General features: G+C 45.6%; 1 protein-coding gene across 1 annotated transcript in view; it reads right to left on the reverse strand.

Moving 5' to 3' along the window:
- ABCA12 (ATP binding cassette subfamily A member 12) overlaps positions 1-9,955 on the reverse strand; it is an 82,250-nt gene extending 72,295 nt beyond the window's left edge. The window contains exons 1-2 of the mRNA XM_018071936.3: positions 9,887-9,955; positions 5,768-5,861 (exon numbers count right to left, since the gene is read on the reverse strand). Of these exons, the coding sequence (XP_017927425.2) occupies positions 5,768-5,861; positions 9,887-9,955 (163 nt within the window). The remainder of the gene's footprint in view (positions 1-5,767; positions 5,862-9,886) is intronic.
- Between the last annotated feature and the right edge of the window lie 465 nt (positions 9,956-10,420).

Raw genomic sequence — 10,420 nt, forward strand, 5'->3', positions numbered from 1 at the left:
ACAAGGCCTTTTCCTACAGGGCTTTTTTTAAGCAATATTTAATGCAGCCAAGGCTAACCTGGTGTTGTAAGGCAGCCAACTTGCTCTTGTCTGTATGAGCAGCAGGGCATTGCACAAACAGGATCTGAGAAGAGAGTCAGAACACTTCCCAGCAAGAAGCTGGGACCTAAAAGCTTAAATCCATATCTAGACTCTTGAAAAAACATCCTGCACAAAAGCTGTGTTTACCCAAACAACATCTTTCAATGCTGAGTGTTTCCAGAGTCCAGGTTTAGATTCTTTAAACAAGTGACCTCCTTTCCAGAAACACAGACATCAACAACTGCCGACTTCAGTTCAAGCCAAACTGCTCAACACCTTTGGAAAAATACTTCTGCCTTTTCAGAGCCCAGCATCTGGATTGAGATGCTTCAGGAAGTCTATTAGAATTAAGTGACTGCCCCAAGGCCCAGCTGTAATTCAGTGGGGATGGAAAAAACATAGTGGTTACTCCAGAGTTCCCAACTCCAGCTCTGAACATCCCTAAGTCACACCCCACAAGGCAAAGAGTCTGTGGAAAAAAATGGAGGTGTGGAGATTTATGGAAAGGGAGGCATTATAAACATCACAGTGTCTGTTTAGGTGATGGGTCTCCACACTAAGTAGAGGCTTGGACAAAATGCAGTGAACTGTATGGCTGGGCACTGCCTGTGTATGTAAGGAGACCTGATGGGACTATTTTGCTAATGACTGCAGATGAGCACAGACAAAAACCTGATGTAGGAGTGTCTAGAAAAGTGGAGAAAACTGACAGAAAAGCAGGGGAGGAAAATGAAGCAATGTAATGGAAAACAAACAGTGGGGCTGCTCTACCACAGGTTAGTGGTGAAGGAGAGCTGGAAGTCTGGTGTGTTCTTGTCTGTGTACAGAGTAGGCTGAACCCTTGGGGTGGGTTATGCCTTGCATAAACACCCATGACTTATCCAAATGAATGGAGTGGCCCCAGCAGCTGAGCCACCATCCCAACTCTCTGTAATTAGCATGGGAACCTATTAATTTTTCCACTCTACTGGGAAAATAGATGAGTTCGGGTCCCTCCAACTATGAGGCAAATTCCTGTATAAAGTGCAGCATATTTTCTGAGCTTTCTCAGCTCCAAGATGGGGTCTCAGAGGAAGGGCAGTGCTGTGGCCCACCTTGCTCCATGTCACCTGCCCTCACATGTGTCCTGGCAGCCACAGTGATCACTCACATTGAGAACTAATCCAGCTCAGGGTCTTTCTCTGTTAACCATGGAACAAAATTATTATAAGGGCTTCTGCATTTGACTGGGATTGAGGCAGGGAACTGTCAGAGCTAAAAGTGGTTTAAGTCCTTATTTACACAGACCCACAGGGCAGGAGCCCCCTGAACTCATCTACCAGCACACTGCTGCAACAGCCAGAGGGGCAGAGACTCACATGGGTGACAAGGACAGGGGTGACAGGGACTGCCTGCCATGTGCTTGCCAGAACAGACCCATCACACACAGCTGCCTTGCCTGCTTTCTCAGTCATATGGGAAAGGGGAAACTCTGCATGTACCCTTTTAAGAAAGACTTTTCCTTTGCTTTTTCTGACACTGCCCTGACCAGGGTAAGTCATGCCTCACTTAACTCTAACATGGCAACAGTGTTCAGCATAGAAGTCACAGGAAAGGTGTGTCTGCACATACAAACCACAGCCTCTCTCCTAAGGCATCTCAGCTCATATTGATTTTTCCAGACAATTCTAGCTCCATTCAAATCCTAGCTACCGACCACAATAAGACTGAATGGGATGTAGCTCAAAGACTTCTATCCTGGGCCTTCTTTCTGGAGTACTGGAGCCAGGAATGAGAGCAGAGTATGAGTATCTGCTCCTACATAGCGTTGTGCCACACAGCTCTGTCTCTAAACTAGACCTAACAGCTCTGCTGGCACTGGCCAACAGACTGGTTGGTGATCAGTTACCATGATACTCCCCCAGAACACTGGCTGCAAAGAGCAGGACTCTGCTCCTGAGTCTATGACAAATATCTGAGTGAATGCAATACACCCTGCAGACACCTCCACAACGGTGGTGAAACCTGGGTGGAAATTCTGGGCAGAGGTGAAGGGCAAGATGTGCCTCACTGAGAAGAGTTTGGGCAATGAATTCCCTGGCAGAATTTGGTGGATTTCAGACCAGACCCAAGAGCACAGCTCCCTTTCATGAAGAAGGAAAAATACATGTGAATGAGGCATGGCTTTCACAGCACGGGAGAGTAAGGTTTCTCCCACACCTCCCCCGTGGAAGAGCAGGGTTTCTGAGTGAGTGTTGGACTAACCACACCCAGGAGAGCTTCCACAGGGAATACTGATGAGGTTGAACTGACAGGAGGGGAGAGCAGGCCAGCAGAAAAGGAAGAAAGCGGGCGGGGAGGGTGTGATGGGTGTGACAGGCTCGTTAGAGCAGGAGTGTAATTGGGCTCCTCGGCAGACTGAGTGGGTTGAGCCCCGAGGGACAGATTGTATCTCACACACAATTCCCATACCTTGCAAAAACCTGCAGGATGGAAAGGAACTGCTGTCCCTGCTCTAGAAAACAAGTGATAGAGGCACAAAAGTCTGGACAATACCACCAGAGTTCACTGGCTTTCACCTGCAGGCTTCCAGTACAGAGCTTCCTATCCCACACCTATGCCACAAAACACCTTCTAACAAAGACAAAGGCTGAAATAAAAAGGTCAAAAGCCTCAGCTGTGATGTGTATAGTAAGTTGGATGGGAATTTTGTTTGGTTAGACTCTCAGAATATCACAGGAGCTGGGTATGCACAGAGAGTGAAATATCTTTTTCATTTCTCCTGACAACAATCTCTGCTAACCTGGAAACACATCATCAAAAAGGTGTCCAGAATAAAGAAGAGAGATTTTTTTATTTTTTTTTTTTACCTCCTAGATACAAGATGCTTTAGTTGTGAAGAAAATTACATATTGGATAGATTTCAGCTCCTTGTTTTCCTCAGTTCTTAGTTAGCCCATGAGCATCCTCTTCCCTAGTGACATTTATTTGGCATGTCCTTTCCCTCTGAAGCTCAGCCTGGCACAAGCTCCCATGGCATTAGGTGCTACACATTATAATTCAACACAAGCAGGAAGCTCTTGACACTTGTTCATTCTCGACTGATATTTGCCAGGTAATTTCTCTACATAATCCTCCATCTACTGAATGTGTATCAGATGTCCTTCAGAATAACTTCTTGTCTCAAATTTGAGCTGTTTTAATTGAAAAAATAATAGATTTCATGATATTTCTGTGAGAATACCTGAGATAAGGTTACAGACTGAGATTTCCTCTGGGGTTATCTCTAAGGCTCCAAACCTCAGCATCTGGGTACCTTATTCTATCTCTGTGCCATTGATTCTGTGCTTCCTGGCTTTTGTCTACCCACAATAATCCCTTGACAGCAGAACTAGAAACAGCTTCTTGTCACTACTCAACGATTCTGTCTTAAGGCAGGCACTGGAACTCAGCAGAAGGTGGATTTTATTCCTGTTGAAAATGAACAAACCCCTCTCCTGTAATAGTTTTCCTAGATGTGTCCACCCCCACCTGCCTTTCTTTTCTAGCAGAAAAGGAAGTTCCCAAGTGATTTATCTTTTGCTTTTCAAGCAAAAAGTTGATACATTTTTTCCAGCTGTCAAAAAAAGAGTAATTGTCAAGCAACTATTCTTATTTAACTAGAAAAGCAGTGGAAAGTGGCTGTTTGATGTCCTGGTAACATTCTCCTCTATCCCCTCAGGATTCTTAGATGATTTCTGAACATCTGGATCACAAGAATTACACCAAAACCATTATTTTCCAGCATAAAACCTCTCTTGCAATAGAGAGTTCCTATCATCCACTTCTAAGAGAGACAGACACCTACTCACATACTTAGTGAGACTTGTACCAAAATAAAATTGATCTACAGAGGAAAAGGGAACTAATCCAAAGACACTGCCTAGTCCTTCCCTTTCCTGCAAAGCACAACTGATGGAGCTACTTGCTATTCCTAAGATTATTCCTGCTAATCCATTAATGTAGACATGTGACCATGCAGACCAAAAATGCTCCAAATAAATATATACTCAAACTAATAACCATGTCAAATAAAGGAATAAATATTTCCCCATCCAGCTGGCTCTCTTGACATCCATCTTATCAGGTTTACCAGGGACAGGAAGTACAACTTGGAGCAGTGTGGGAGGACTGCCATCTCCACACTTGGCAAAATCTGGGGTTTTCACAAAGTACAACATGTCCCATCTTGCCCGCTCCAACTGGTTCAAGGGAATTTGGGAGAACCTGAAACATGTAACAGGTCTAAAGTCTTTTGCTGACAGCAGATGGGCTTGGGGTTAAAAAAATGACTCTAACACATCAAGAATGTCCTTCTCCATTAAAGAATTCCTATGATACCTTCAGTAGGTCACTTGCTCTGGCTTTCCATCCCAGTCTACAAAAGGAGGGACACAAACCTGCACCCAGATTAGGCTGCAAGTTCTCTGGGACAAGGGCTATCCCAGTTGTATGCCTAACATTTGTCACAATGTGGCCTTTTCTCACACACCACACAGACTTTTGAAGCAGAGAACGACACCTGTCACTGACCAGGTCAAACATTTCCCATGTGCACACATGACATGAGGAGCAGATCCCTCAGGACCACATCCTACACATCTGAGAGCTGTAAACCTTGGAAGCCAACTGCTTGTCCTCCCTGCTGCCAGACTCTGCCTCCTCTCCTCCCTGCCCCAAACACAGAAACCCAACATTGCCCATGCTGTGCTCTTGTGCAGTCAATGATGCCCTGATGTGGGTCATTCATGGTGGTGTCTCTGCTGTCAACCAGGTGTTGCAAATCTTTTACTATAGTAATTTTTGAGACCCTGTGCTGGGCAGCTACGGCTCCCTTCCAACCCAAACCATTCTGTGACTGTATCGTTTGATTCAACTCAAAATTAACACTGTGGAAGGGAAAAAAGGCTTCCAACTGGACAAACTCCTTGCCCTGCTTTACTTTATAACTTCATGAACAAACATGCCCTGGGCTGGGACACGCCAGTCCTGATGGCAATAAGGCCTCACTAACCAGTGGAAGTGTTTCAGAGCAGATTCAAGTGCATCCCTGCCCCAAGATGCACACAGGTTCTCCTGACACAAGAAGCAAAGCTGTGAGAACCAGCTTGTGCAAACACTTCACCCATGTGACCCCAAACAACTACTCACCCACCCAAAGAGCTGCTATTTTTATTAGAAAGGGCTCACATACACCACAAGCTACCAGTCTCCAGCTGAGCTTTGCAGCAAGATGCTTAAATATGCACATTTTGCCTGTAGCACACACAAAGTAAAACCTTTCATGTTGACCAATCTCATGTTTGTTACCCCACCTCCATAATCACACATGAAGCCTCTGACCTCACTCAATTTACTGCCCTCTTCTCCCTCAATTTCTCCTGTAAGTTTATATTGCTGTCTACAACAGCAGTATCTGAGTAAATCTCAATGAGACAGTTCTTTAAAGTTGTTTTCTAATTATCAAGCTAATTTGAAAAAAACATGAGCAGAAACAACCTCAGAGGAACACACACATTTTATTTACAGCATTCTGCATCGCAGGAAATCTCCACTGGAAACTATAAGGAACCAAATTTGTAAAAGTAACAAAACACATCAAATGAACACATCAGTCACTGAAATGAGAACTAAACCCCACAGACATAAAAACAAACCAGTTACTTACAGTTTTGCTGTGGTTCTGGAGGGAATTTGAGACGGATAATGGCCAAGATTATGAAAACAACCACAGGCCAGGAAATTAAAACAAACGACCATACCTATAAAACAGCAATGAAAATATATGGGTTACGTTTGTCGTGCTGATGTGTCCCAGAGCCCGTCTGGAATGTACAAGTAGTGCCCTAAATGAGTTATAGGTGCATTGTAAATCACACCTGTCTCAGTATGCATACAATTAAAGCCCAAGCATTATCTATGCAGGAAGAAAAACTACCTCAGATTTTGAGAGCAAATAACAAGGCTGAAAACAACACAAGGCTTCCTGTCTTTCAGTTTGGCTGATAATTACGGGGGACAGTGTTTATCCAGCTTGGAGACACTGTTATGGAATAGTAAAGGCACTCTGGGAAATATAGGGCTTTTGGACACACCAATGGTGACACAGAAGACCTGAGGTGTGAAAGGCTGGTTTCACTTTCCGTGAAAGACGCTGCTCAAATCATGGGTAAATATGACTGATTTAGTTATACCCCAGAGTTTGAGTGTCTGACAAGTCTACAACATTTCTTCCCCAAAAATTTCAGTGTTCTTCACAAATAGTTGAGCTGAAGAAAGGATTTTGTCATTTACAAGATGTAGAGCCTGAGAACAGTGAAGGAAGGGGTTCATGGAGCTGTGCAACCAGTCAGCCACAGAAGTCACATTTGAACACCAATCACCAAGATCCCTCATATGAGCTTCTGACCCCAGCAACGCAAATCCCTGGCCCCTCTCCATTTCCAGATTGTAGCAGTCCATATACATGAGCTGAGATGAATCATGGAATGGTTTGGGCTGGAGGGGACCTTAAAGCCCATCTCGTTCCACCCCCTGCCATGGGCAGGGACACCTTCCACTAGCCCAGCTGCTCCAAGCCCTGTCCAAGCTGGCCTTGGACACTGCCAGGGATGGGGCAGCCACAGCTTCTCTGGACAACCTGTGCCAGGGCCTCACCAGCCTCACAGGGAAGAACATATTCCATATATCTAACATAAGATGGACGAGAAATTATGTAGAATTGGCCTAATACGTTGAAAACACATGAACATCTATAGAACTCTTGTGTTTGACATGAGGGTTGACAGTTTCAATGGATAAGAATTAAGAAAATACAGTCTGGTAATCATCTACTGTAGTAAACCAATCTAGGTAGGAGGCCCAAAATCTTAAAACTAAAGCCTTGGAGTTCAGTGAGCCAGGAAAATGCAATTATTCAAATAATCAACAGCTTCTGCACTAGTTGGCTACCTTGCTCCCATGCTTACTAGATTAGAGCTTTCCATCCATCAGTAGCTAAGCTCAAGCTACTCTGTGCTGCAAATTTGCTATGCCATCTTCATGTCAATTTTTGTAACTGCAAAGATGTCCTTCTTCAAAATAATCCCATTTTTCATCGTTGTGCTACTATTTTTTTCAGATCAGCACACATTACCCACAACTGTTTTTCCAAAGTAATTCCAAGCCCATAACCATGTTTTCATTTCCTGTAACACTTACTGGAACATAAAACCAAACAGACAGACAAACAAATCCTGCAGAGCAATTCAGCTTGAAGATGGTTGTTTTACAGCAAGTCCATCCCTATCAGCCCTGATGAGGTGACAGAGGCTTGAAAGCAGGAGCAAATTCACGCCCCAAAATAGGCAACCGACAGACACCAAATCACAAGGCCCCTCCCCACACATCCCTTCACAGAGGGCACTCCTCTAATTTCAGCATTCAGCAGTATTTTAGCTTTTACAGATAGTTCCTGCCCTTCATATATACACTGCCAACTTGTAACAGGATCCATCACTGAAACTACCATCTATTTATAATTTTTTCTATCAGATGCTTTCCCTATAATCAGTCCCCAAACACGCAGTTTAACTGTGATTAATTCCTGTGCAAACAGTATCATTAACGCAGCCTCCTCGTTTAGAACCACACAGGCTAAAGGAAAATTATGGGGTAACAGCACAGAAACTGATATTAGTCAGAAGCTGCCTGAAGGAAGGGCCAGACATCTGTCACATTCTTGGGACAATGAATGAATACTGATAGTTTCTACTCAGGGAAATTGTGGTACGTCCCCATTTTGAGCTATAATGGTGCTTATACTCCCCACTTTCCACACAGCTCTTCCCTCAGTATCTCTGTCCTTTGATTTAATTGGATTTAATAGTAGCTGGGCACATCAGTTGCAACATCACAGCATTCCCTCTGTCCCAGGCATTTCTAGCCAAAGACAACCACCCTGGCCAAGGAGCTTGCAGGTGGAACGTGTTGACTCGAATGGAACCATAAACAACCCCAATTTGACTCTCAGGACATTAAGAACTGTGATGTCATTCCACAATCCCTTGGCTGGTGGATTATTTCACTGCTAAAAGTTGATTTAATCGCTCAGACCTTAGTTAGTATCTCTGGATACAGGTACATAGAAATACAGTGTGGAGCAAAAGGTAGAAGTAAAATATGTTTTCCAGCCCTGGAGAGGCTGATGAACAGAGCAGGAGAGCACTCGAGTCTGCAGGGGTGGGACAGGGCTGCCTGGTGTCAGACCATCCCATGGCATTCCAGTCATTCCCAGAGAGAGCAGGCAACACCACTGCAGCAGCAGGAACCACCTTCACTCCTTATCAGAAATTGAAAAGCACAACAGAACACTTCCCTCTCTCCCTCCCAAAGCTCTCCAACAGCCTGGTCTGTAAGTGAAGGCACATTACACAGGTAAAAAACACGCAAGGAGGAGGACAGAAATCAGGATGTGCTTGGGAGCAGAGATCTGGCCTTACCTCCTCACACCCTCTGCAGCCTGAGCAAGCTCCCTAATTTGGAGCAAGAGAGGGAAATGAAGGAGGGTTGCAGGGAATGGCTGCCATAAAATAGTCTGTAGTGGCCAGATTTTTATTTTAATTGACATTTCAATTCTACAGAATTGATATTTCAACTCCACAGGAAACCAGAATTAAAGCAAGTGAGACTGGTCAAAGCACAAGTAAGGCTTAGGTTGGCATTTACTCTGAGTACACAAGAGCTCAGAGACCCAGACCTTCTGCTTTTAATGAGGCTGTTACAATTTCTCTTGAGAAATTAGAAGTAATTTATTGGGATTCTTCTGCATCTCAGAAAAGGTATATTTTGCAGCAGTGAAGAATATTCAGGTATGCAGCACATCCATAGGAGTCAGAGGAACTCAGCACCTCTCCAAATTAGGCTCCACAACTGAGAGGGAGAACAGTAGGCAAGAACTGACCTTGCAGAAGCACGTGGTCATACTGGGCCTTTCACTCCATCCTCATATCACACCCTCCATGGCCACTTCTCTTCTGTCAGCATTTTCTGCACCTGCCAAGGCTTCCAGTCCACCAAGGCAAGTTTAAAACCCATCTTGTTTGGATTACTAGCAAGAAGACAGGTTGTGGTACAGGCCCATGAACCTCAGGATGCTGTATTTACTGTGTAGCTGCACCGAAACCAGACTGGGACAAAACTACTGGGCAGCCTTTGCCTGGCCACACAAGGCCACCCAAAGGAACATGCACCTCCCTGATGCTGCTGCAGGTCAGATCACTCTCTGGACATTGGGGGCAATGTTTTGTCTTTTGGGAAGAAAGACCATTGGGGTGTTTGATTTGCAGCACACTGGACTGCACTGGAAATCTGTCCTACCTGAATCTCTCAGAGCTACTTTTTCCTTTGTCCATCCTTTACAAATGGGTGTGTGTAAGGGCAGCCCCCACAACCCCCAAATCTCAGGGACTCCTTGGAGGCTGTACACCAACCAAGGGGTCTGCTCCAGAGCGGCAGGTACAGAACTGCAGCTGAACTCAGGCCTGCCCATGAGTTTATGCAAGGTTTTGTTTGCACAGAGGGAACAAGAGTGGCATCCACAGTACTCCATCTGGACTCCTGAGCCCGCATGCACGAGGCTCCAACGCAAGACCCAATTATTTTGGCCTAAAAAGACCCACCTTCACTTCCATGCCATTCCCTTCCTTCCCTGTGCCTCTCTCACCATGACCTTCCTCTCCTGCAGTGTCCCCCTTGCTCATCAGCTCCCGCCATTCCCAGGTTCCCACTCCTCTGTTCCCACACTCACCGGCTGCCTCTTGACACTCAGCCAGTTCTTCCAGAGCAGGATCCTCAGGTGCTGAGAGAGTGCAGCCATCCTGGGCTGAGCCAACCACGAGCGAACAGCTGCGTATTCTTCCTCCCCAGCTTAGGAGGCAAAAGTGGAGGCTCTAACCCACAGGGGCATCCAGTGTCCAATATCCAAGCCTCTGCCCCTTCCCCACAGCATAGCTCTGGAGCAGCTACTTCATGCACTGCTGGCTGCTGCAGTCCCAGTGAGCGTAGCTCTCGTCCTCCCAGCAATAGCTCCAAGCAAATTCAACAGGTTCTTCCTCTGGCGGCAGCGGGCGGGTGCAGCAGCCTGCCTCCACTTGTGGGAATTACAACAGCCAGCCTCTCCTGGATGCTCCCTGCTCCAGCCCTCACCGATAAAATGGACAGCATTCCAAAAAGATGCTTCTGCTCAAACAAAAGGTGATGCATGCCTCCTCCTCCCCGTGATGAAACCACCTGTCTGCCCACACACCGCTCCTGCTGGAGAGGTGTCAGCAGCAGCAGAGTT

This window comes from Manacus vitellinus, unplaced genomic scaffold (genome assembly GCF_001715985.3).
Source record: "Manacus vitellinus isolate BGI_N305 unplaced genomic scaffold, ASM171598v3 scaffold_20_pilon, whole genome shotgun sequence".
Classification (NCBI taxonomy): domain Eukaryota; kingdom Metazoa; phylum Chordata; class Aves; order Passeriformes; family Pipridae; genus Manacus; species Manacus vitellinus.